This window comes from Oncorhynchus tshawytscha, linkage group LG07, assembly GCF_018296145.1.
Source record: "Oncorhynchus tshawytscha isolate Ot180627B linkage group LG07, Otsh_v2.0, whole genome shotgun sequence".
Classification (NCBI taxonomy): domain Eukaryota; kingdom Metazoa; phylum Chordata; class Actinopteri; order Salmoniformes; family Salmonidae; genus Oncorhynchus; species Oncorhynchus tshawytscha.
The window spans coordinates 56,583,887-56,610,556 of NC_056435.1; the positions used below are offsets into that span (position 1 = coordinate 56,583,887).

The 26,670-nt window shown below is 42.9% G+C and overlaps 3 protein-coding genes across 4 annotated transcripts; 1 reads left to right on the forward strand and 2 right to left on the reverse strand.

Annotated features, from left to right (window-relative positions):
• Positions 1 to 3,068: 3,068 nt before the first annotated feature.
• On the reverse strand, positions 3,069 to 6,346 carry LOC112254893 (cytokine-inducible SH2-containing protein). Its single transcript, XM_024427857.2, has 3 exons — positions 5,772 to 6,346; positions 4,089 to 4,261; positions 3,069 to 3,768 (listed from the first exon to the last, which is right to left on the reverse strand). Exons 1-3 carry the CDS (start codon positions 5,789 to 5,791, stop codon positions 3,260 to 3,262), a joined length of 702 nt encoding a protein of 233 aa, XP_024283625.1. The 5' UTR covers positions 5,792 to 6,346; the 3' UTR covers positions 3,069 to 3,259.
• A 419-nt stretch (positions 6,347 to 6,765) lies between these two features.
• On the reverse strand, positions 6,766 to 15,062 carry LOC112254901 (twinfilin-2-like). Of its 2 annotated transcripts, XM_042324667.1 has the most exons (11): positions 14,573 to 15,062; positions 13,178 to 13,255; positions 12,811 to 12,989; positions 11,756 to 11,851; positions 10,821 to 10,925; positions 10,622 to 10,636; positions 10,376 to 10,420; positions 8,192 to 8,317; positions 7,845 to 7,995; positions 7,518 to 7,639; positions 6,766 to 7,311 (listed from the first exon to the last, which is right to left on the reverse strand). In XM_042324667.1, the coding sequence occupies exons 1-11, from the start codon at positions 14,595 to 14,597 to the stop codon at positions 7,144 to 7,146; spliced, it is 1,110 nt and encodes a 369-aa protein (XP_042180601.1). In that variant the 5' UTR covers positions 14,598 to 15,062; the 3' UTR covers positions 6,766 to 7,143. The 2 variants fall into 2 exon arrangements, with proteins under 2 accessions (XP_042180601.1, XP_042180602.1); XM_042324668.1 differs by lacking the exon at positions 10,622 to 10,636 and having other exon boundaries at positions 6,767 to 7,311; positions 14,573 to 15,061.
• An 8,905-nt stretch (positions 15,063 to 23,967) lies between these two features.
• LOC112254884 (mitochondrial RNA pseudouridine synthase rpusd4) lies at positions 23,968 to 26,524 on the forward strand. Its single transcript, XM_024427838.2, has 6 exons — positions 23,968 to 24,540; positions 24,696 to 24,900; positions 25,186 to 25,279; positions 25,489 to 25,639; positions 25,955 to 26,052; positions 26,179 to 26,524. Exons 1-6 carry the CDS (start codon positions 24,081 to 24,083, stop codon positions 26,371 to 26,373), a joined length of 1,203 nt encoding a protein of 400 aa, XP_024283606.1. The 5' UTR covers positions 23,968 to 24,080; the 3' UTR covers positions 26,374 to 26,524.
• Positions 26,525 to 26,670: the final 146 nt, after the last annotated feature.

Consider the following 26,670-nt stretch of genomic DNA (forward strand, 5'->3'; position numbering starts at 1 on the left):
ATTTTTAGGACCTGGCACTGCCTGGTATAGAGGTCCTGAATGGCAGGAAGTTTGGCTCCGGTGATGTGCTGGGCCGTTCACGCACTACCCTCTGTAGTGCCTTGCGGTCGGAGACGGAGCAGTTGTCGTACCAGGCAGTGATGCAACCCATCAGGATGCTCGCAATGGTGCAGCTGAAAAAACCTTTTGAGGATCTGAGGACCCATGCCAAATATTTTCAGTCTCCTGAGGGAGAATAATTTTTGCCATGAGGGAGAGGTTGTTGTCCTTGAACCACTGCCAGGTCTCTGACCTCTTCCTTATAGGCTGTCTCATTGTTGTCGGTGATCAGGCCTTCCACTGTTGTGTCATCGGCAAACTTAATGAAATTATGGTGTTGGAGTCGTGCCTGGCCGTGCAGTCATGAGTGAACAGAGAGTACAGGAGGGGACTGAGCACGCACCGCTGAGGGGCCCCCGTGTTGAGGATCAGCGTGGCGGATGTGCTGTTACCTACCCTTACCACCTGGGGGCGGCCGGTCAGGAAGTCCAGGATCCAGTTGCAGAGGGAGGTGTTTAGTCCCAGGGTCCTTAGCTTAGTGATGAGCTTTGAGGGCACTATGGTGTTGAACGCTGAGTTGTTGTCAATGAATACCATTCTCACATAGGTGTTCCTTTTGTCCAGGTGTGAAATGGCAGTGTGGAGTGCAATGAAGATTGCATCATCTGTGGATCTGTTGGGGCGGTTTGCAAATTGGAATGGGTGCTTTAATGTGTTTGGACCCCAGGAAGAGTTCCTCCGGCTTTCGCAACAGCAAATGTGGATCCCTAATGAATACAAATACACCTACACATTTCGAGTCTCACAGCAAGGAGTTTGAATACCTATGTAAATAAGGTATTTCTGTTTTTATTATTTATACATTTGCAAACATTTCTAAAAGCCTGTTTTCACTTTGTCATTATGGGGTATTGTGTGTAGATTGATGAGAAAAAAATGATTTTAGACATTTTAGAATAAAGCTGTAACATAGCAATATGTGGAAAAAGTGAAAGGGTCTGAATACTTTCCGAATGCACCGTACATCATTGGTACCATAGCATACATACAAAAGATGTGATAGACAACTCATTTTGAATGATTGGAAACAGCTCGCTAAACAATGGATGACAATAAGTTCAGTCTGTCTGTAATGCTTCACAATGCTATGTGTGTGTGTACATGTGTTTGTATGTGTGTCTGTTTTTATGTGTGTGTGTGTGTTTGTATGCCCCTCTGTGTGTGTGTGTGTTTGTATGCCCCTCTCTGTGTGTGTGTGATTGTATGCCCCTCTGTGTGTGTGTGATTGTATGCCCCTCTCTGTGTGTGTGTTTGTTTGCCCCTCTTTGTGTGTGTGTGTGTGTGTGCCCCTCTGTGTGTGTTTGTGTGTGTTTGTGTGTGTGTACACTCTGTCCTCTGTTCGTGTATTAATGACCAGTGCTCTGGCTCTAATCCTGACAAGAGGCTTTCTTAGCACTAGTCAAATTCCCCTCTTGGAAACCAACTCAGGCGTAATGTTCCATTGAAATGCTCCCAGCAACAGGCTTAATGCTAGTAATTTCCCATGTGACTGTTTACGAAACCTGTTTACACAAAACACATAGATTTTTGATAAATAATTCAAATCGTACAATATGAAGATCACTCCGTTTTTTTCACCAGCATCCTTTCATCTGTGAAAGATGACAGGGAGTACAGCAGCAAAGTGTAAGAACGGTTTACTTATTATTATACCTAAAATTCCTGTTCATTCCTGCTGAAGAAATGTATCTTTTTTCCTGGCTACTGCTACTCTGTAATAGTCTGTTAGTGACGGTTTACAATAGATTATGGGTCAGACAAAAGATGTAGAAGAGACATTATTTTTTTCACTATAAAAGAGATTTATTTGAAACAATAGACACAAAATCCATATAATGTAATTATATTAATATTAAAGTAAACAGTATAAATGGTGTCCGGTTCATGGATGTCTGTACGAGCAGCCCAAGTCCCAGTGAGACTTTAAAGTCCTACTCTTCCAAAGGCAACACTGCACTTTGTTTCCACTCTCCACTGTCCAGCTGAGCTGAGTCAGAGGCTATCTCTGACCCTATAAATAAATAAAAAATCAAATCAAATTTATTTGTCACATACACATGGTTAGCAGATGTTAATGCGAGTGTAGCGAAATGCTTGTGCTTCTAGTTCCGACAATGCAGTAATAACCAACGAGTAATCTAACTAACAATTCCAAAACGACTAGTTTATACACACAAGTGTAAAGGGATAAAGAATATGTACATAAGATATATGAATGAGTGATGGTACAGAGCGGCATAGGCAAGATGCAGTAGATGGTATCGAGTACAGTATATACATATGAGATGAGTAATGTAGGGTATGTAAACAAAGTGGCATAGTTTAAAGTGGCTAGTGATACATGTATTACATAAAGATGCAGTAGATGATATAGAGTACAGTATATACGTATACATATGAGATGAATAATGTAGGGTATGTAAACATTATATTAAGTAGCATTGTTTAAAGTGGCTAGTGATATATTTTACATCAATTCCCATCCATTCCCATTATTAAAGAGGCAGGAGTTGAGTCAGTGTGTTGGCAGCAGCCACTCAATGTTAGCGGTGGCTGTTTAACAGTCTGATGGCCTTGAGATAGAAGCTGTTTTTCAGTCTCTCGGTCCCAGCTTTGATGCACTTGTACTGACCTCGCCTTCTGGATGATAGCGGGGTGAACAGGCAGTGGCTCGGGTGGTTGTTGTCCTTGATGATCTTTATGGCCTTCCTGTGACATCGGGTGGTGTAGGTGTCCTGGAGGGCAGGTAGTTTGTCCCCGGTGATGCGTTGTGCAGACCTCACTACCCTCTGGGGAGCCTTACGGTTGTGGGCGGAGCAGTTGACGTACCAGGCGGTGATACAGCCCGACAGGATGCTCTCGATTGTGCATCTGTAGAAGTTTGTGAGTGCTTTTGGTGACAAGCCGAATTTCTTCAGCCTCCTGAAGTTGAAGAGGCGCTGCTGCGCCTTCTTCACGATGCTGTCTGTGTGGGTGGACCAATTCAGTTTGTCTGTGATGTGTACGCCGAGGAACTTAAAACTTACTACCCTCTCCACTACTGTCCCATCGATGTGGATAGGGGGGTGTAAGCATAAGGTCCTAACCTTTAACCCTCACTGGGAGGTCCCTGGGCCTGCTGTGTGCCCTTCCTTGGGCAGGGATGGCTGCCAAAGGACCCTCATACCTGGAAAGGGTAGTCCTGCAGGTAGTGCACCAGTGGGCGTGGCAGGGGCAGCTGGTCAATGCAGTCGATTTGGCAGTTGATGGTGAGGCGTGTGAGGTGCTGGAGAGAGGGGAAGGCCTGTGGCAGGGGACGCATCAGCTTGAGCAGTACTGCATTGTCCTTCGCTGAGGGCTGGGAAGGGCTGGGTTTGGCATTAGGTTTTGAAGGGCCCTCTGACTCCACTCTCTTGCCCTGTTGTGTCTGGCCTGAGCCAACGTAGTGTTGCACCAGGCTGCAGACATCAGGGAAGGACAGCAAGTGAGGGGGGCCTGGGGAGCTGGAATCCAGCCGGAAGCGACCCCCACTGTACTCTATGCGTACATTGGTGGGGCCACAGGCTGTCTTCACTGACAGGGTCAGCATGTAGAGAGGGTGGCTGCTGTCGCGTACCAGGAAGGTTCCCACTGACACCTTCAGGAGAGCGTCTCGAGCCTCTCTGGCTGAAATGGACCCCCAGTACCAACCTGGAGCCAGAAACAGACCCACATGTTACTATTGTGTCCCATATTATACATGCAGACTTTAACGCTGAAACACACACACATGCTTAAACATATAAACATACGCACATACACACATATAAACATACACACATATAAACATACACATATATACACATACACACATATAAACATACACACATGCTTACACGTATAAACATACACACATACACACATATAAACATACACATACACACATATAAACATACACACATATAAACATACACACAAACACATATATAAACATACACACATACACATAAGGGGGGTGCTAGTAGGCATACCTGAGTTCTGCAGGTTCTGGAAGGTGGTGGTGATGCAGCAGAGGTCCTCTGTAGGGTCACAGAGAGGGGCAGTCGGGTTCTGACAACACAAATCTCCTCTCTCACCATCATTCTGCTGCATGCTGCTCATCATCCTGGCAATCATATCTGAAGGTGGCCCTCGCAACAGAGCCCTGAAGTAGGAGGAAAGAATCTATAATTTTGTGCCTGGATTGGATAGGCTATAACACAGTAGTTGCTATGGAGACAGAAACATATGTCACATCTAGGGGTGGCAAAAGGATTGTGATTTCCACCCCACAATGTTGTCATATAAGGTAAAGGGGAGGGTGGAAAAAGTGCTCATGCAGCTTGCTTTGTGTTTAATGTTTAGGGAAAATCGTGATTGGTGAAAATCTGTGAATATCATACTACATAAATAGTCTTCAATAACTTGGCAAATGGTGGTATATGAACCCTTAGGAGGCACTTTGTTAAACTGTCAGCAGAGGCCTGAAGGCACTGATGCTGCTATAACATAAATAACATATGTGGGGAATGTGTAAAGAAGATGGTTTTCCTCCTTTCTTCATCAACTTTGACTTAACCATGTGTAGTGAAAAAGAAAAGGAAAGCACCACACTCTAGGCACTCAGATGCAATAATTGAATAACCAAATTAATAACCAACAACAGCCTTGATGTCTTCATCAGGGTGTAATGACAAACACTGCAGGTCACTAGTTGATAGAGTTTGAAAGGGTCTGTAATCATGGTCGGCTTTGGCTTAATTTCATTGGTTGATTTACACATATAAATAGAACATAAAAAAGCATGAATGGATAACATATGATCATAGATACAATTTGGTTACATAGGCCTACAAACATGATTTACAATGGATAGCAAAAACATAAGAATCCCAAGAATGGCTTCAGATCAAACTCTTACGTTGAGACCGAATGGGTCTTTAAATTAACGACACAGGCGGCCTCTCGATTTAACAATAAATTGTCAAGGTCACCCCCTCTCCTAGGGATACCGATATAGCAAAGGCACAAAATAGAGAGTGGTTTGCTTCCGAAAAATGGCCCGCAACTGGATACGTCGAGTTTTTGCACCTAATAGGTGCTACAATGCTCAGAGATTCTTACTTTTAGTTCGCGCTTCGTTTTACCCATATACTTTTTACAACAAGGACAAGTTATAAGATAAATTACTGCCTTAGTGAAGCACGTGACAACACCTAAGAAAATAAACCATAATAACCTTTAACAAAACGTTTAGGATCCAGGATTATTGCTAACCTATTATTATTACATATATGATATACAAACAATATATAATGGTAAGGTCAAATCCCATGATGAATTCTTGGCAAGAAATACCTTCCATTTTGCATGGAGAAAAAATCCATCCACATTCAAACTTTCAGCCTAGGCTACAACTGTCACAGGCAGACATTTTTCGACTATAGGCCTAAATTATAATCTTCGAATATGAACTCATATAAATCCTAAACATTTCATTCTCCTGGCTTTGTTCGACACTGTCTGGTACACAACGAATAAACTCTGCTGAATGTTCCTTAATTTCCAACATGTGATGTCAAACGTGGCTACATTTGATTTTCTCAGCACAGCCAAATTGTGAAATTAAAATGAGTGCATGTAGCCTAATTGTGCAAACAACAAATTCAACTTACCTTTGAACACAATAAATCATAATGAATATGAATCCAGTTTAAACATTTTGGCATGTATGTTTATACAATTATCCAATAAAGCCAGTGATTATTATATATTGTAGGAATAGTCACTGAGTTGACGTTGTCATGGCGCCAATAATCCGAAAAACAAAAGTAATCTCAATAACTAAATAGACTTTTCAGATTTTTTTCAAAATGTAAAATAATCCTAATTTATTTTGGTCATAACTATAAAATATCCAACGTGTCAGTTTCAATCTCCGAAAAGATAGAGGGTGAAGTCCAGCGGAGTAATCCGCTCACCAGACACTGTTCTTATTCCATTCTAAGGAAAGACGGTGAGAAAACCACTCTCTTGTAAATTCAGTGTTGCGGGTTGACGGAAGTTCTAGGAATCTAATTCCAAGAATGGCTTTGTATTTCAGCGCCGCAGCGTCAGGGGCCGCGTCTGCCCAGTGCGCACCCTGTTTCGCGGAACTGCGCTGCGTTTCGATTTGCTCCGGCGCGTGCTCGAGTTTCCTTTTCAGCCTCGCGCCAGAGGTATGGAAGAGGCTCAGCTGGCATCACCAGCGCCGCCTAATGCGCAGCGGATGACTTCTTAGTAGAGCACTTTCCAGGAAAGCTGACTGAAATTGACCTTAGCTGACTGAGCCTCCCCCTTATAATGCTCCGCCTTCCCTCATAATGTTTCATAGGCTACTGTTGATTCTTTAACCTTGTGATTACCGTTTGTAAACCTATTAATTGTTTAAATGAGTGTTTACAAACAAATACATCTCCAATTTTACTTCTTTAATTTACATGTTCTGTTTTACAGGACAAACAATCAACGATATTTCGACGATATACATCAACGATATTTCATTCAAAAAAATATTTCTCAGACATAATTTGACCTCATTCAGATTATCACTGTGGTATGTACAAACACACATTCACACACATTATTTTATTTAACACTTGATCGTCCCTTGTATCCCCTATTACCCGAACATTTAGTAAAAACAGAAGACAAATGAAATATACATCATTTTTTATTTATTGGAAGATGATGTAAAATAATGAGCATCCTGACATGATTCAACCTGTATCTGATTGAACCTTCATCTCACTGTGATCAGTCCTTTCGGGGAAGGGCGAGGTGATGTGTCTTTTAGTATGGGCACCAGGGCACTGATGGTGAAATGATGGACAGAGTGGAAAAAGGGAACATACAAGTAATGTTGCATAACATAAAAAATAGGCCTTGAGAGGTTGCTTTATCTTAAAATAAGCACTATCAGATCCACAAGGTAAGAAACAGACAGTTGAGGAGAAAGAGGCCAGGTTATACGTGGAGGTTTGGGTGTGAGTCTGTTCCTGTCACTCTCTAGCTCTCTTCCCCGTTCTCTCCGGACCCCTTGACGAGGCGCTTGTTACCCCTCTTCCCCCCTGGCCCACGTGGCTTGGCGAACACCTGCTTCAGAGTGTGTTCAATGGGATGGACCTCCTCATACAGAAACTCCTCCGTCAGCCCCTCCCCACCGTCAATCTCAATCTGTACACACACATGCGCACACACACACACACATCAACACAAATACACACACCCACACCGCATGCGAGAGAAAAAGGGAAGAGGGAGAAAGAAGGAACATGGTTGGAAAAGATCAAGCTCAGTATACAAGCACACTGTGATATGACAGTCTGATATTATAATGTACATTAAAGATGGGTAACTTGGAGGTTGTGTAATTGTTGAACCTTTTTGGCGATGTCTAGACGGTAGTCTCTCTCCACCTCATCCAGTAGGGGGTTCTTACAGCTAGAGTACAACATCCGCTCCTTAATGCTACAGCTATACCCTGGCATGGAGTAGATGAACACTGAGAGAGAGAGAGAGAGAGAGAGAGAGAGAAGGATTATGAGAGATTCTATAACCTTCAATTGAGTATAATGTGTGTGTGTGTGTGTGTGTGTGTGTGTGTGTGTGTGTGTGTGTGTGTGTGTGTGTGTGTGTGTGTGTGTGTGTGTGTGCACGTGCGTGCCTGTGCATGTGTGTATATGTGTGTTCATGTGTGTGATACTGACCCAGAGCCTCCTGTTGCTGTCCTTGGTGGGAGTGTTTGAAGATGAAGAAGTGGTATCTGGGTGTGTCAGTAGGGATTCTGTAGGGAAGCTCACGAGTCTCTGTGGGGTTGGTGTGGACCAGCTCGACTGTCTCTTTCTCTGTGTCCAACTTCTGAGACACACACAAAAATCACAATACTGAGTGTGTGTATACTGAGTGTGTGTGTGTGTGTGTGTGTGTGTGTGTGTGTGTGTGTGTGTGTGTGTGTGTGCTTGTGCGTACCTGTGTGTGAGCAAGAGATAGAGAATGTTTGTTGCATGTTTTGTTTAACTTTGTTTTGTATGCTTGTTACGTGAGGCCTGCTCACCAGCTGTATGTAGTTGATACGTTTCTGCTTGAGTTGCTGCAGAGCGCGTTTGGCCTCCTCCTGTAGAGGGAACACCAGGCCTGTAAGAGCCTGGTGCCTTTTGTCCAAACCAAACTCCATTGTCACCTGTAGGGGCCGACATATAGCCATAAAACCACAGTCTCTGCATAACACACATCAATAATGTATTCCTACATAAACTATAAGGAACAAGGTACTGCAGATGGAAAAGTTGTTATCAACTACACAAATCAATAAAGTGATGCAGGTGAATACAGTAGAGGCTGACCAATTATGTCCGATTTCAAGTTTTCATAACAATCAGTAATCTACATTTTTGGATGCTGATTATGGCCGATTACATTGCAATCCACGAGGAGACTGTGTTGCAGGCTGACCACCTGTTACGCGAGTGCAGCATCAAAAGGACCTTGTGGCTGCAAGGAGCCACGGTAAGTTGCTAGCTAGCATTAAACTTATAAAAAAACAATCAATCTTAACAATCACTAGTTAACCTAGTAATATCATCAACCATAACTAGCTTGTCCTGCGTTGCATATAATCAAAGCGGTGCCTGTTAATTTACCATCTAATCACAGCCTACTTCAACTTCGCCAAACAGGTGATGATTTAACAAAAGCACATTCATGAAAAAAGCACAATCGTTGCACAAATGTACCTAACCATGAACATCAATGCCTTTCTTAAAATCAATAAACAGAAGTATATGTTTTTAAACCTGCATATCTAGTTAAAATAAATGCGTGTTAGCAGGCAATATTAACTAGGGAAATTGTGACACTTCTCTTGCGTTCTGTGCAAGCAGAGTCAGGGAATATGCAGCAGTTTGGGCCACCTGGCTTGCTGCGAACTGTGTGAAGACCATTTCTTCCTAACAAAGACCGTAATTAATTTGCCAGAATTGTACATAATTATGACATAACATTGAAGGTTGTGCAATGTAACAGCAATATTTAGACTTAGGGATGCCACCCGTTCGATAAAATACGGAACAGTTCCGTATTTCACTGAAAGAATAAACGTTTTGTTTTCGAAATTATCATTTCCGGATTTGACCATATTAATGACCTAAGGCTCGTATTTCTGTGTGTTTATTATATTATAATTAAGTCTATAATTTGATATTTGATAGAGCAGTCTGACTGGGTGGTGGTAGGCAGCAGCAGGCTCATAAGCATTCATTCAAACAGCACTTTCCTGCGTTTTGCTTGAAGCACTGCGCTGTTTATGACTTCAAGCCTATTAACTCCCGAGATTAGACTGGCAATACTTATAGTGCCTATAAGAACATCCAATAGTCAAGGTATATGAAATGCAAATGGTATAGGGAAATAGTCCTATAATTCTTATAATAACTACAACCTAAAACTTCTTAACTGGGAATATTGAAGACTCATGTTAAAAGGAACCACCAGCTTTCATATGTTCTCATGTTCTGAGCAAGGAACTTAAACGTTAGCTTTTTTACATGGCACATATTGCACTTTTACTTTCTTCTCCAACACTATGTTTTGGTATTATTTAAACCAAACTGAACATGTTTAATTATTTATTTGAGACTTTTATTTAAAATAAAATAAAAAATGTTCATTGTTCATTCGGTATTGTTGTAATTGTCATCATTACAAATATATATATATATATAAAAATCAGATGATTAATCGGTATCGGCTTTTTCTGGTCCTCCAATAATCTGTATCGGTATTGGTGTTGAAAAATCAGAATTGGTAGACCTCTAGAAAACATAGTTATAAAATGTAGCTTAAAGATGAGGAGCAAGCCTCTTTTTAAAGACATCCTCCAGAGGATTTTGAACTTTTACTGTTGAAAATACAATAAAGTATGCACACTAAAGGGTAGAAAAATATGTTTTGAGCTAAATAGTGTTTTTTTGACATAACTGCAAAGTTCAAGGAGTAGGGCATTCAAGGAGTTGGTCTGATGGGAAGTCGTGATGTCATCGGCCTCCCCCTTGCTTCAGGAACAATAAAGGAGCAATAGAGAACAAAAGAGGAAAGGCCCACCCCCCCACATGTGCAATGTCATGACTTACCTGGACCACCTATTGAGATGTGCCTTTTGTTAAATGAATTGAAAAGGAGACTGGAGTGCCACTTTTAAAGGTCTTTGGTACAGAGTTGAAAATGAGAGGGCGGGACAAACCTTTGCTCGTCCTCTAGGAGTGTTGCTTAACCTTCTACGCTCATCCTGTGGGCATATAATGGACAAACAATGTTTGATCTCTTTCTCTCTTTTTTCTCTCACACACATGCACACACACACAGTTTGCACACATACTTGCACTCATTGCCTACATACACCTGAACCAGATGCTCAGACACACACACACATACACACACAGATACAAAATACACACGTGAGAATACTGAGAGAAGAACCCTAGCTTACCCATACAACCTTGTCCTTGATGGCACATTACAGAGACACAAACACATATGGATGACAATATGTAGTACACATCATACAAAGGTATAACAAGATACATTATCTCACAGTAGTAGCTTTTCATCATATATGTTTGTAATATGCACTGAAAATAATATACTAATTGGTGGATATATAGCACAGTCACTCCCCTTTGCTTTACCTCTGTGATTTTTATTCGCTGCAACTCCTGCTCCGCTACTGTGAGAGGTGCAGGGGAGGAGCAGGAGGACATGTGACGCAGGTACCCCTGGAAACACAGGTCTTCCTGTGGACATAGAAACCAGGAAGTGATTCGCTGAACAAGCCCAACATACTTTATTCACAAAAAGAGGGCTCCTATCCAATTTATCACACATCATCTTAACTCTTCATTTGAGCCAGTTTCCCACAGCATGAAAATAATCTTACAGCAACAGAAAATGTGAATTATTATGTGGATTATGATAATGGACATTTTTGTAGGGGTTGATACATGTTTCGTAGGGGGAATTTCAAAGTGGAAATGATAAACTTCAGAAGCCTTTTAAAATGCAAATACACAATAAGTTTTACATTTCCTGCATTGCCGGAATGTTGTCCTGCAACAGATTAAGATCCTACATATGTAAGGAGGTAGATAAGGCCACTGAGGAAGGGTTGTGATCAGCTGTTACCATGAGCTGTCAATCACAGTGATTCGACTGATTGGAGGCTGATATATAGACAGAAAAGGCAACTGGGTGACATCAGTCACTGACTGTAGTGTCTTCACATGATAATCTTCTGACCTAATGAGGTCAAGACCTCATTTAAACCCTCCTTCATCAACTGCCCTCTTGTGTCTAGTCTACCCAAATAGAATGTGGAACTTTGCTCTACTTTGTGGACTGGGGTGGGTGTTGTCTAGTAAGCATCTTAACCCCTGGCCCTGGACCTCCTGAACAGAGTAGAAACTTTTGTATGCTGTGGAGTGAGTCAAATGTTCCAATATGCAGAAAATAAAGGGGGGAGAAGGGAGTTATTTCAAAGGCCAGGGATTGATAGGGTTAACCCACAAGTTAGGTAAACCAAAGTCAAATAAAAGTGTTTTGGATTTGATGATTCCAGACCACAGACCTCAACTGTGCCAAACATCTCATCCTTGATGTGGCCTCCGCCAAACTCCTTCTTTAATGTGGCACGGGTGGCAGCGTAGACCATCTTCTCCCTCACCTACAGGGGGCATAGCGGATGAGGAAAGACACCAAACACTGGGTAGTGCATTGCATGTGCATGTTTTACAGAAAATGTGTATAAACTGTATGCATGATCGAGGCAGGTAGCCTAGCGGTTAGAGCATGGCAGGTAGCCTAGCGGTTAGAGCATGGCAGGTAGCCTAGCGGTTAGAGCATGGCAGGTAGCCTAGCGGTTAGAGCATGGCAGGTAGCCTAGCGGTTAGAGCATTGCAGGTAGCCATTGCAGGTAGCGGTTAGAGCATTGCAGGTAGCCTAGCGGTTAGAGCATTGCAGGTAGCCTAGCGGTTAGAGCATTGTAGGTAGCCTAGCGGTTAGAGCATTGCAGGTAGCCTAGCGGTTAGAGCGTTGCAGGTAGCCTAGCGGTTAGAGCATTGCAGGTAGCCTAGCGGTTAGAGCATTGCAGGTAGCCTAGCGGTTAGAGCGTTGCAGGTAGCCTAGCGGTTAGAGCGTTGCAGGTAGCCTAGCGGTTAGAGCGTTGCAGGTAGCCTAGCGGTTAGAGCGTTGCAGGTAGCCTAGCGGTTAGAGCGTTGCAGGTAGCCTAGCGGTTAGAGCGTTGCAGGTAGCCTAGCGGTTAGAGCGTTGCAGGTAGCCTAGCGGTTAGAGCGTTGCAGGTAGCCTAGCGGTTAGAGCGTTGCAGGTAGCCTAGCGGTTAGAGCGTTGGGCCAGTAAATGAAAGGTTGCTGTTGAATACTTGAGCAGACGAGATGAAAAATCTGTCGATTTTGAGCACGGCACTTAACACTAATTTGCTCCATGGGAGCTGTAATACAATGGCTGACCTTGTAAAACAACACATTTCACTGCACCTCTCCGGTGTATGTGACAATAAAACACAACTGTCATTTTGTTCTGGTGATTTGTATAGTATTGCAAGCTTGCATAATGTTATTCAATGTTGACTGCAAATAGAGATGTTTGGTCTTAGTATTTACGTACTGGTGATTGATCAGGTGACCAAGCGATGAAGATCCATTCATAGCCCTGTGCATTCTGGGAGTCGAGGCGGTACAGGATGTAGCAGGGCTCCTGAGCCACCAGCAGAGGAAGGAGGAAGTGATCATAGTCCTTGTCCCAGCTCTTTGCAGGTTCTCTGTATGCGCCTAGCACCAGTTCCTCTGGAAGACGGACAGAGAAATACTCATATCAAACTCTCCTCTTTGAGCACAGTCCTCACATTTCAATAGTTGCCAGTCTCCAGTGGATCAGGTTTAGAAGATCAGCCAATTGGTAGATAAACAGGTACTCTTTACTCAGTTTTGGTTCTAGACTTCACATACTGTGTACATACATCACCCATACTTACCATCTCTGATGACAATCTTTGCTATTCTGATGGTCCCTCCCCTCACCCTGGCCAGGAAGTCCTTCAGTTCATCCGATGCTACAATGGTATGGTAGACAAGAGAGAGATATGAGGAGGGGGGGGGCAGAGAGAGGGAGACAGAGAGAGGTATAGGGAGACGGAGAGAAAGAGATAGGGAGGTGGAGAGAGATATAGAGAAAGGGAGGTGGAGAGAGATATAGAGAAAGGGAGAAAGAGAGGGAGAGAGAGGGGTGGGGGGTGGAGAGGGAGACAGAAAGAGAAAGGGAGGTGTAGAAACAGAGATAGATCAAGAGAAAGGGCGAAAGGAAGCAAAAGAGAGAGAGGGAGACGGGGAGAGAGAGGAGAGGAAGATGGAGAGAGAGAAAGAAAGAGAGCGAGAGAGAGAGATGAGGCAGTAAGAACTTGAGACACCGGGGAGAAAATCTGATCCCTTGCCAGGCACTCACGGTATCGCCTTAAGTGACATAGACAGGGATCACAGAGATACTGTACAGCTGACACTGAGTGAATAGAGTCTATACACAACAAACTGATCCCAGAACAATTGATACCGGTTGGGGAAAGTCGTTCTCTTTCGAATGGACTGAGCCCATAATTTGGGTTATTACACGAAGTGAGTTTCCCTCTCTTTAATAATAAGATTTTCTGTACGCCTCCCCTCTCTCACCATGGTTACCAAACACAGCAGCAGTCTCATAAATGATGTAGGATCAGGTGAGATAAGTGAGAGAGAGGAGATGTATATGCTTCCGCCCCAAGCTCCAGTTACTCACATGCTGAAACATACGCACATAGTCATAAACTAAACACACATTCCCATAGATACAGTACATATGATACAAGTATAGGGTTTGAAATATCCCAACTGTTCAATGCTTTTAGGAAAGTGACAAATAATGTTTCACATTATATCCCTCATATGGGAGAAAAATTAATGGTTCTATATGGGACTAAATGTTTATACGTGTGGTATTATATAGACTCCAATGAAGATGATTATGTGAGTAAGATTAGAGGCTCCATACGCGTATTCACACAGACTGCGCCCCGAGGTGTCACTCACCATCTGAATACCACGAGCTGGCATAACATTCCCGTTAAAGTAAGAATGAATTACCATCACGTTACATCACATCAAATTACAGTGTTGTGTCGCAGAATGTCCCGAATTTGGTTGCAACACCAAATTCTTAAAACTTAGAACGGATCGGTAGGCCTACACGATTGGAGAGCTTTTACGCACAATGGCACAGGGTAAAGAGAGAGCACTGGTAATTGATAAGAATCACTTTCCCCCTCTATACAATACAACACTAGCTATCATTCGTTCCAATGATATCATGCGCGGCTAGGCCTACCCAAGAGGACATTTACCATGGATTCCAGTCTGGTGCGACATCCTTTGGCAGTAAGATTTCTGCTTCAAAATCCTCTCCTCCAAGGTAGCCTTCTAGAGTGAGTCTCTACGTGTCTCTATCCCTCTCTGTTGCTGCTCAGTTAGATCCTCCGTACTGGCAGCAGGCAGTTCGGCCTAAACCAACTTCAGCGTAAGTGACATAAAAGCCCCAAGGTTGACTTGGGGAATTCCTAACGCGTGAAACCTGACCTGTGGCACTGTTGCAGGTGAGTAATAACGCGGCTGTCAGTGGATATGCCACCTTAACGACTGCTCTAAAATTATTCGTGTATCAATGACAACCACTTTACAGCGCTTGACGGGAGTGGGACCTCTCCAACGACGCGCTTCTATACACCGCGACAAAGTGGCAACGCAGGCGCAGTAGACACGTTATCTTTCAGAACTCCGCAGCTGAAATATATTGTCCTTGGGTCTCTATCTTTTGTGGGATGTCTGTCCCTGTGTCATCAGCAATGACATATTATCTATCACTCATGCACGTCGTGAACCGGATCGGTTCAACACACACAGACGCAGCAGAGATCTCAAATTCCAGCCACCTAGTCACAGAAATGCGACACCCCGCATGAAGCTAATCCCAAAGTTTCGACACTGCACCTTTGGTAGGCTACAGACTGTAATGTAATTAGACCCCGTTTAATATGTGAGAGAGAACCATTGTTTCCCTTGACTGATAAATCTCAGATACCTTTTGATGTAAAAGCTATCTATTTCCATATCCCAGAATAATTGTTAACTAAACATTAAATGGTAAAGTAGGCTATAGGTAGACTATAGGCTTATGATATTACACACAGGCGTAGGTCTACAAAGCATTATGTCATAGGGGCAGGAATGGTGTTTTTTTTAATGGTCAGTACGAAACAATAGCCAGGTACAAAAACTCTGAACAAAGCTCTTTCATTAGCAATATGTCTGATTGTGACTGTGTGTATGAGAGAAAGATAGAGACAGAAAGACACACACACACCCACACACATAGGTGGTGAGAGAAAGATGAGTGTGTACCTGTGAGGTTACCTGTGATGGGATCATCCATAATTCAGTAAGCTCCAAGGTTCTATACATTATTCAACAGAGGCCCCCTCTCTACTATACACACAGATACACTTTATGTGCACGCACACACGAATGCACACACCAATGAAAAACACCAGAGTTTAAGGACATAAAAAGTAGACATTAAAACATTTGAATACTTTCAGAATAAACCGTACAAAAAACACTAACATTGAATTCCCAATAAAACATGTATCAGCAGGTCAAATTAACACTTGATTGAAGTTTGTCATTGTATCAAAAAGTTACAAGTTCATACATAACTCTCTACTTATTAACATTATGTGGCAGTTTGCTCAGATTCACAGTAAAAAAAACAAGATATCTAAACAAGTTTTTGGCAGTAGTACACCTCAGGTCTTCTCTACTCTTATAAAAATGTATCTCAACTTATCTGCAGGCCACAGGTGGACAATAGTAATAACTAACCACAGCTCTAGTGCTCCCCTTATGTAACCTTCCCTATTTGGCAAATCAATCAGTGTATAGAGTGACAGCTCTCCTCAGGGATAATCGACATTGGAATCCCTTTCACCAATGCCTTAGTGTGCATACAATTTTATCTGGAGCCATTAAGAGTTCAGTGTTAAGCATTTGCATACTCAGAGCAACAGGAAAGGAGAAAGGCATGCTGGGTAATGATGATGACAATTTCTCTGTGGCCCCACTCCTTTATCAGTCTCCTACACTGGGAAGCCAAGACGCCTGCAAAGAGAGAAACAGAGAGCATGGGGGTAGAGGTTGGCAGGGGCCAGTGAAAGACAATGTACCCGTGTCTGAGTGAGTGAGTGTTTGGCTGATGAAAGTGTTTGTGTGTGTGTCTCACTATATTGGAGCAGGCGCTGGCAAACATGTATTTAAATTCAACTGCAGTGTGTTGATTAGTAAAGAATGCTTCCCATCCAAAACAGCTATTTTCATCGCACTCTCTGAGGGTTAGTTAGGTGGTTATTGATGATGGATTGGGGGAAAATAGTTATACAAACCTCTGGACTTATTGGAGTTCAGATAGTAATAATATCAGCTAATTGGGTCAAATGGCAAATTGATTTGGGTGACCCTAGAATTGTCTTGAGCGTCAGACTTGAAATTGTGTTGAGTTGTTCTGATATTAGATTTCCGTGGATCAGGGAGGGCTGGGTAAGACAGCCTAGTTTGCCAAGTTCTAATGTTGGGACTTGGAGGTGCTGGGCTCACCAATCATGACAAACTTTGAGTCTGGGGTGAAGCAGCAGGCCTCGAGTGAAATGTTGTTGTAGCCCTACATAACACACAGGAGAGACACATGTCAAGATGCAGCCAGTCAGAAAATAACTATGTATTTACTAGAGATAATACATGGTGTGAGCTATTTGCATATTAGTAGATCTGTGTGTGAATATGTACATTAGGTCCATCAGTGCAGTGTGATAACAGTTCTCTCACTTAGAAAATGTGCAGCAAAGCTCCATTGAATGCATCTTGGATGTGAACAGCGCCCCCATTGGTAGAGCAGACCACCATAGTCCCTGTGCCCAAGAAAGCAAAGGTATCCTGCCTACATGACTACCGCTCCGTAGCACTCACGTCGGTAGCCATGAAGTGCTTTGCAAGGCTGGTCATGGCTCACATCAACACCATCATCCTGAAAACCCTACACCCAATCCAATTCGCATACCGCCCCAACAGATCCACAGATGACCCAATATCAATCGCACTCCACACTTTCCCACATGGACAAAAGGAACACCTATGTGAGAATGCTGTTCATTGACTACAGCTCAGCGCATCAAAACCATAGTGCCTTCAAAGCTCATCACTAAGCTAAGGACCCTGGGACTAAACACCTCCCTCTGCAACTTCATCCTGGACTTCCTACATTATTCATCTCATATGCATACGTATATACTGTACTCTATATCATTGACTGCATCCTTATGTAATACATGTATCACTAGCCACTTTAACTATGCCACTTGGTTTACATACTCATCTCATATGTATATACTGTACTCGATATCATCTACTGTATCTTGCCTATGCTGCTCTGTACCATCACTCATTCATATATCCTTATGTACATATTCTTTATCCCCTTACACTGTGTATAAGACAGTCGTTTTTTGGAATTGTTAGTTAGATTACTTGTTCGTTATTACTGCATTGTCGGAACTAGAAGCACAAGCATTTCGCTACACTCGCATTAACATCTGTTAACCATGTGTATGTGACAAATACAAATTTGATTTGATTTGATTTCCTGCCGGGCCCCCAGGTGCTAAGGGTAAGCAACAACACATCTGCCACACTGATCCTCAGCACAGGGGCCCCTCAGGGGTGCGTGCTCAGTCCCCTCCTGTACACCCTGTTCACTCATGACTGCACGGCCAGGCATGACTCCAACACCATCATTAAGTTTGTTGACGACACAACAGTGGTAGGTAGGCCTGATCACTGACAACATTGAGACAGCCTATAGGGAGGAGGTCAGAGACCTGGCAGTGTGGTGCCAGGGCAAACACTTCTCCCTCAACGGGAGCAAGACAAAGGAGCTGATTGTGTACTACAGGAAAAGGAGGGTCGAATAGACCCCCATTCACATCGACGGGGCAGTAGTGGAGCGGGTGGAGAGTTTCAAGTTATTGGTGTCCACATCACCAACAAACTATCATGGTCCAAACACACTAAGACAGTCGTGAAGAGGGCACGACAACATGTTTCCCAGATCCTCAAAAAGTTATACAGCTGCACCATCGAGAGCATCCTGACCGGTTGCATCACCACCTGGTATGGCATCTGCTTGGCATTCGACCGTAAGGCGCTACAGAGGGTAGTGTGTACGGCCCAGTACATCACTGGGGCCAAGCTTCCTGTCATCCAGGACCTATATACTAGGAGGTGTCAGAGGAAGGCCCAAAAATTATCAAAGACTCCAGTCACTGAAGTCATAGACTGTTCTCTCTGGTACCACACGGCAAGCGATACTAGAGCGTCAAGTCTAGGTCCAAAGGGCTCCTTAACAGGTTATGTCTCCAAGCCATAAGAATGCTGAACAATTAATCAAATCGCCACCCGGACTATTTACATTGACAACCCCCCCATTGTTTTTACACTCACCTGTACCCCCGGACATTGAAGGGTACCGGTACCCCCTGTATATAGCCTGATTACATTTTATTTTATTTGGTCAATATTTTATTAACTCTCATTTCTTTACCGCATTGTTGGTTAAGGGCTTGTAAGTAAGCATTTCACGGTAAGGTCTTCACCTCTTGTATTTGGCGCATGTGACAAATAAAAATGTATTTGATTTGATTTGTCTTTTTTTCCTATGCTCATCTGAAGAGCAAAATGACAGGACTCTCTTACTCACCTGACAGTTGGGAGAGTGCAGGTCCCAGAGTCGTATGGTCATATCCAATGATCCCGAGATAAACGTGTCATCCACCGGTGACATGGAGAGAGCAACAACACTGACAACATCCACACAGTGCAAAATCAACATTAGTATCCAAACACCCATTAACTGTATATACTGTAGAAATAGTCTACTTTGCCTGCTTGCAAATGTGTGCTAAAAGTGGGGATATTTCATGGTATTTCTGATTATCTTAACTTACCACCACCACCAATTAACCATTACATTTTTTTTTACAGAAAACCGTAGAACCACCACTTCAATATATGCCTACACTCCTACAAAAAAAGGTGCTATCTAGAACCTAAAAGGATTATTCCGCTATCCCCATATGATAACCCTTTGAAGAACACTTTTTGGTTCCAGGTAGAACTCCTTTGGTGTCTAGGTAGAAACCTTTTGGGTTCCATTCCACAGAGGGTTGGTTCTACATGGAACTCAAAAGGGTTCTTTATGGAACCAAAGACTTCTACCTGGAACCAAAAAGGGCTCTCCTTTGGTGACAGCCAAACACCCCTGTTGGAACCCCTTTTTCGAAGAGTGTACTCAACAAGTTCAACCTGTTCAGTTTACACCATTTAATTCTGTACTCAAACATCTGCCTGGTATTCAAGATAACCCACAACATAGCACCACCACCTTTGAAGGTTTTCGCCAACCTTTGCTCACACACACACACAGTATTGTAGCATCTTGATTACATTTTTCACATTTTAGGCATCCAGCTGGGGCCTTGGATGGATGCTGCACTGAGATGGGCACAAGGGTATGTAAATACAGTCCTTTTCAGTGTGGTGGCAAATGAGTTGAACAGGATAAGAGGATGTGGTTACTTGTGGAAGGAGAGCAGTGGCAGTGGTGGGTTGAACAGCTGCATTGAAGCTGAATGGTTGATCTGGCTCATCACATCTTCTTGACTAAAATAAAAAGATTTAGAAATTAGTTCGACATTGCCATAGTTCAACAGCTGAAAAGCTGTCATTAACATACTCCCAGAGATAGCAAGACATGCAGTATTCACTGAATGAAGTAGCCAACACATCTCCACTTACAATTTCATTCATCAATTAAATAAATTATATTATAAACTGGGTGGTTCAAGCCCTGAATGCTGACTGGCTGACAGCCGTGGTATATCAGACTGTATACCACAGGCATAATAAAACATGTATTTTTAATGCCCTAATTATGTTGGTAACCAGTTTATAATAGCAATAAGGCACCTCGGGCGTTTGTGATATATGGCCAATATACCACTGCTAAGTGCTGTATCCAGGCACTCTGTGATGCGTCGTGCATAAGAACAGCCCTTAGCCATGGTATATTGGCCATATACCACACCCCCTCGTGCCTTATTGTTTAACTATAGCACATTCAATTATGTTATTATTGTTGACTATTGGCTACTCCTGTATCTACCTTGTACAATACCATAATCATTGAATGAAGTAGCATACCCATTCACAATTTAATTGATAAATTAAATAAATAATACTAGCACATAGTTACATTATTGTAGAATAGGCTACCCCTGCAGCCACACTATAATAGGATACCGTTATGATTTAATTGGTTGTCAGGCATTATTTTAGGTCTTCAACCAAAGTTGTATGTTGTACCTTGTTTCCTTCCCTCAGGGAATAGTAGTTAATTTTGTACACTAGCCTACTACACTATCAACACAGTACATAATATTGCCTACGTGCCTTCGACAATACGTTATCAACTCAGCAAAAAGTAAATGTTTTCAAATAATCCACATGTTCCTTAACACAATAGGCCTAAATATTTAATCCCAAGGATTCCGAATAGCACGCACCCTCTGGGAAATCTTATGAACTCGTCTCTACGACTGAAAGTAACGGACACAACTCGTATTGATTTTCTGGTGTACTGGGAACTGGAAACAACACAGTCTGTGATTGGCTAACGTTTAGATCTGCATACAGCGAGATAAGATAACATACCATCCCATGAGGTGTTGAGGATGTGTTTTAAAAGTGATACAAATGTGACATATTGCAATAGTGGTGGGAATGCCCAACAAGGGTGTTTGAGAATGAGGTGGCCAAAGTCAGGGCAGTCCAGAGAATTTCATATGCAGCGACTGTTAAAAGGATTGAGGGTTCGAATGGTGCTTTTGAAGAGTCCATGGTGGTGGATAGGCCTTCACTGAAGGCTGCAGGGGTTGCCATTCAACAGCAGGACACAGATACGTGGGGCGACAGGTCGCCTAGTGGTTAGAGCATTGGACTAGTAACCGTAAGGTTACAAGATTGAATCCCCGAGCTGACAAGGTGAAAATATGTCGTTCTGCCCCTGAACAAGGCAGTTAACCCACTGTTCCTAGGCAGTTAACCCGCTGTCATTGAAAATAAGAATTTGTTATTAAATGACTTGACTAGTTAAATAAAGGTTAAGAATGTGGTCTTTATAGCTATGGTGATTGATGGCACTGCCAAGGTGGAGAGGAAGTCCAGGAAAATAGATATCATTGTGGATGCGGCGGAATGGTTCCTGGGACTGAAAGACTTCTCAGCGGAGAAGTTGCATGGAGTATTGTCACAAGCTGTACCATCTTCTCAGGTCATAGAACCTGAGAAGGGAGATAGGGAGATTTGAAGGAAGAATTGGGAGTTTTGGTGTTTTGGTTTTGTCAATGTGTTTTTTTATTGTTTTATTTTGGGTGGATTAAGTTAGTTTTCCCTGTCACGTACGGGTTTTACTTTTACCTTGTTTTTTTCCAACCCCATCCAGTTGGTAGCAGTAATACATATTTTTGGGTGTAGTCTGCCATAAAACCCACAGAAGAAGAAGAAGAAGAAGAAGAAGAAAATGAGGCATTGAGGGAAGCCACATTACCTATTGGGTATTATATTTTCTAGACTGTGATAACAGGAAATACACAAGCTATAGGCTACACACTATAGCTCAATGTGGTCTACATCGGAATATCGGCTTGCACGTGAAAAACTGTAAATGATAACATTTATGGTTGAGATTTAATTAATATAAATATAAATTATGCACCTTTTTAATTAATATAAATATATTCCATCTTAGACACCGTTGCCCTTGAGCACACAAAAAACTATACATACCTTGGCCTAAACATCAGCGCCACAGGTAACTTCCACAAAGCTGTGAACGATCTGAGAGACAAGGCAAGAAGGGCATTCTATGCCATCAAAAGGAACATAAAATTCAACATACCAATTAGGATCTGGCTAAAAAATACTTGAATCAGTCATAGAACCCATTGCCCTTTATGGTTGTGAGGTCTGGGGTCCACTCACCAACCATGAATTCACAAAATGGGACAAACACCAAATTGAGACTCTGCATGCAGAATTCTGCAAAAGTTTTCTCCATGTACAACGTAGATCACCAAATAATGCACGCAGAGCAGAATTAGGCCGATACCCGCTCAAAATCCAGAAAAGAGACGTTAAAAGAGACGTTAAATTCTACAACCACGTAAAAGCAATTCCCAAACCTTCCATAACAAAGCCATCACCTACAGAGAGATGAACCTGGAGAAGTGTTCCCTAAGCAAGCTGGTCCTGGTGCTCTGTTCACAAACACACCCCACAGAGCCCCAGGACAGCAACACAACTAGACCCAACCAAATCATGAGAAAACAAAAAGATAATTACTTGACACATTGGAAAGAATTAACAAAAAAAACAGAGCAAACTAGAATGCTATTTGGCCCTAAACAGAGAGTACACAGTGGCAGAATACCTGACCACTGTGACTAACCCAAATTTAAGGAAAGCTTTGACTATGTACAGACTCAGTGAGCATAGCCTTGCTATTGAGAAAGGCCACCGTAGGCAGACCTGGCTCTCAAGAGAAGAGAAGACACTGCCCACAAAAGTAGGTAGAAACTGAGCTGCACTTCCTAACCTCCTGCACAATGTATGGCCATATTAGAGGCACATATTTCCCTCCGATTTCACAGATCCACAAAGAATTAGAAAACAAACCCAATTTAGATATATCACATATCTACTGAGTGAAATAACACAGTGTGCCATCACAGCAGCAAGATTTGTGACCTGTTGCCACGAGAAAAGGTCAACCAGTGAAGAACAAACACCATTGTAAATATAACCCATATTTGTGCTTATTTATTTTCCCTTTTGTACTTTAACCATTTGTACATCGTTACAACACTGTATATATACATAATATGACATTTGTACTGTCTTTATTATTTTGGAACTTATGTGAGTGTAATGTTTACTGTTCATTTTTACTGCTTATTTCACTTTTGTATATTATCTATCTCACTTGCTTTGGCAATGTTAACATATGTTTCTCATGTCAATAAAGCCCCTTGAATTGAATATAAACTATGCCTTTGACTTTCATAACAGTAACACGCAGACGTTAGTACGGCGTTGGTAACACGTTCAATGGTAGTTGACAGCCACACGGTGGTATTGTTGCCTAAACTGAATTCAAGCCTGAATCACTCCCCATCCCAATGTATGTACACCGTGTCGCTAACTAGCTAGTTCGTTTGCAAACTGTGTCCTCCTAACATCCAGTCTGCTGTCCCAGGGGGAGGCAGGGACAACCGGTAGACAGTGTCCTTTGCACCCACATGTGTCGGGCAAGGTTTTCTCCGTATACGGGAGGCGTGGACAACACTTGTGTTTGCTTTCTATTGGAGAAAGCTAGAAATCCCCCCCTGTCACTTTCACGAGGTTGGAGTAATAACATGTTTAAATACTCAAGACCTTGGCTCGAATCTAGGTTATACCTTTAGATTTCGAGAAAATGAACAACTAAGGAATAATTGTTCATCTTCTTCCTGACTTCTCAAACCGCGGACTGGTCTGCTTTACAAGCATTCCCGGAAGTCTTGTGGTAGCGAATCTGAAAAAAAGGAAGTCAATTTACGTAATTTCCGGTGACAGTAACCCTAATGGTGCACTCCAGTGTTTTCAGCTTCAGAACGACATGAGATTTAACAATCTTCAAAGTAGCTAGTTATCATGAACAGCTATAGGACGGTTACATTGGCTTGTAATAATGATGTTATAAGGGCATGTAAAGCGGCAATTCGCTCAGGGAAAACAGGCAGTATTTGTCACATATCAAGGGGAGTAGCATCCTTGCTCACGCGAGCATATGCTTCTGTCCCGAGACGAGAGGAACCACCACCAGTGTCTGACTCTGACAAGAGACCGAATCTGAGAGCCATCGACCTTGCACGCAAAATTCGCCAGGAGAAACTGAAAGGAAATGCAACTGGTGGTGGGTCAGACGCGGCTGTCCTTAATCCGTCGGTGCCAGTGTCCCAACTGCAAAAGAGGGTCATCGAGCTGCGACAGTTCACTCAGCAGCTACAGAATGTTCACCCCAACGTTCTTGCAAAGCACCTTCACAGAGGTCTGATCCTCCCACATCCAGAGCTCGCCGTCGTTAATAAACCCTATGGAGTTTCTGTTCAAGGTAAGGTGTATGAAGTGCTGTATTGAGTCAAACACACAATTAAAGATAACGTGAGGAATAAGTCTGTTCTTTTTAATGTCCCTTCAAGAACACACATCTGTGCTAGAGCAGTGGTCAAATCCACAGTGATTTAAATCCCATATTCTTCCTCTTAGATGGGTCAAGCAACAAAAACAACATCTCAGACGTGCTTCCAATCCTTGCCAAGATGGTGGATGGAATAAGGGCTGGGTCTCGGCTGCATGTCTGCCTTGGATTAGACAAGGAGACGACAGGGACCCTCCTGCTGGCAAGGACTGAGGAAGCACTGGACTATGTACAAAATCTTCACAAAAACCACCAAGTGGAGAGGAAATATTGGTGTGGATTTAGTTTCAAATAAGGATCAAGGCAGCACATCATTCACATTTCAAAACCATCAATTGAGGGCAGCAAATTAACATAGAATATGCCATAAAGCTATTGCAATGACCCTGCCATTAATAAGACATTACTGCTCCCCCAATGGAACTTCCCCTTGGAGCAGCGGTAATGTCTTAATCTGGACGCAAGGGTTATAGAGCTTGATTCACGCCTTTCAACATCATGCTACATTCTTGTTTCGTTACTTTCAATCATCTTCCATTCTCCCTATTCCCCATGCAGGGTTGTTGCTGTGGGCGTGCCTGTTCCCTCTGAGGGAGTGATTGACATTCCCGTCATAGAGAGAGAGGTCACAGGGGCTCAGCCTCACTTCAAGGTAGCGTAATATTTTGTCATATCTCTCAAACTTCTTAACCAGTGCTGCCAATAGTTCTGTTAAATTCTAGTCATTATGACCAGTATTGTCATCCAGTCAGTCTTTCCTCTCATTTGTATTGGTGGCTTTCAGTATACTGTGCTGTCCTTGAGGTTTTTAGCTTGACAGTCTTATATACACCGAACCTAACTACCCATAACCCTTCTCAGATGGGCCTGAGTCCTGTGTACAGGGTGAGTGACGGGGGCGAGGGAGTGACCAAAGTGCGGGCCAATCGGCAGGCCCAGGGTGCCGTGACTCAGTACCGTGTCCTGGACAGCAGCAACGGCTGCAGCCTGGTTGAGCTCCAGCCTATCACAGGTAGACACTACTGAAGCTGACTCTGGGGTCGTTCCAAGTTGTTGGTTTTTGCAGTCACCCTGCACATCTCAAAAGATTGCTATATAACATGACTGCAAAATGTTATGCTGTTTTCAAATTAAACACTATCTTGCTCAAGCTTTTAGAATTGATTTCAGTCATGTTGTTGAGGGGGGTCTACCACATGCTAATAACACAGATTAACCTAGGTCCTAGAGGATACTATGCACCATGTTATAGTAGCACCAATAACTTTGAACCTTCATAGAAAGCTGTTCCCTCTCTCTTGCCCCGTCCACCCTCTTGTGCTTCTAGGGGTGAAGCACCAGTTGAGGGTCCATATGGCATACGCTCTGGGATCTCCTATCCTCGGAGACCACAAATACTCCCACTGGACAAAACTGGCACCTCAGGTAAGGCAAACGAGCATCTCCAGACTTCACAATGTAGAAGCTTTACAACAAGGTAGCCTAGCATTTAGACCTCTTTGGTGCCAGTGATTGATGGGCATTGTTTTTAAAAACTTTTTTTTACTTTAGAAACTGCCAGATGGTGTGTTGCGGAGGCTGGGACTTGAACAGAGCAAGGCGCGTTATCTGCCTCTCCACCTGCATGCCCGTCAGGTGACACTGCCAGAGTTCAAAGGTCAGAGTGACATTACGGTGTCTTGCCCCCTGCCAAAGTATTTCACCAGCACTTTGCGACGACTGCAGATCCCGATTCCAGATGAATGATGCTTCAGCGCAGTGCAGACAGGATACAGAAGACTTGCTTCTTGCTTATGAAATATGGAGCAGCATCACTTCAAGGGACCCTTGGCCTAATGGTTTAAGTTTGTACCTGGACTGGGAATTAACTGTGTGGCAAATAAAATAAACAAAACCATTTTTTCCCTAATTTCACATGATAGGACCATTTCTTCATAACGTGCCTCCCCCTGGGACAGCAGACTGGAGGTTAGGATGACCTAACAGCATCTATGCAGATTTGTTTAAACAGTAAATTAATTTACTGTCATACAGACCTGTAAA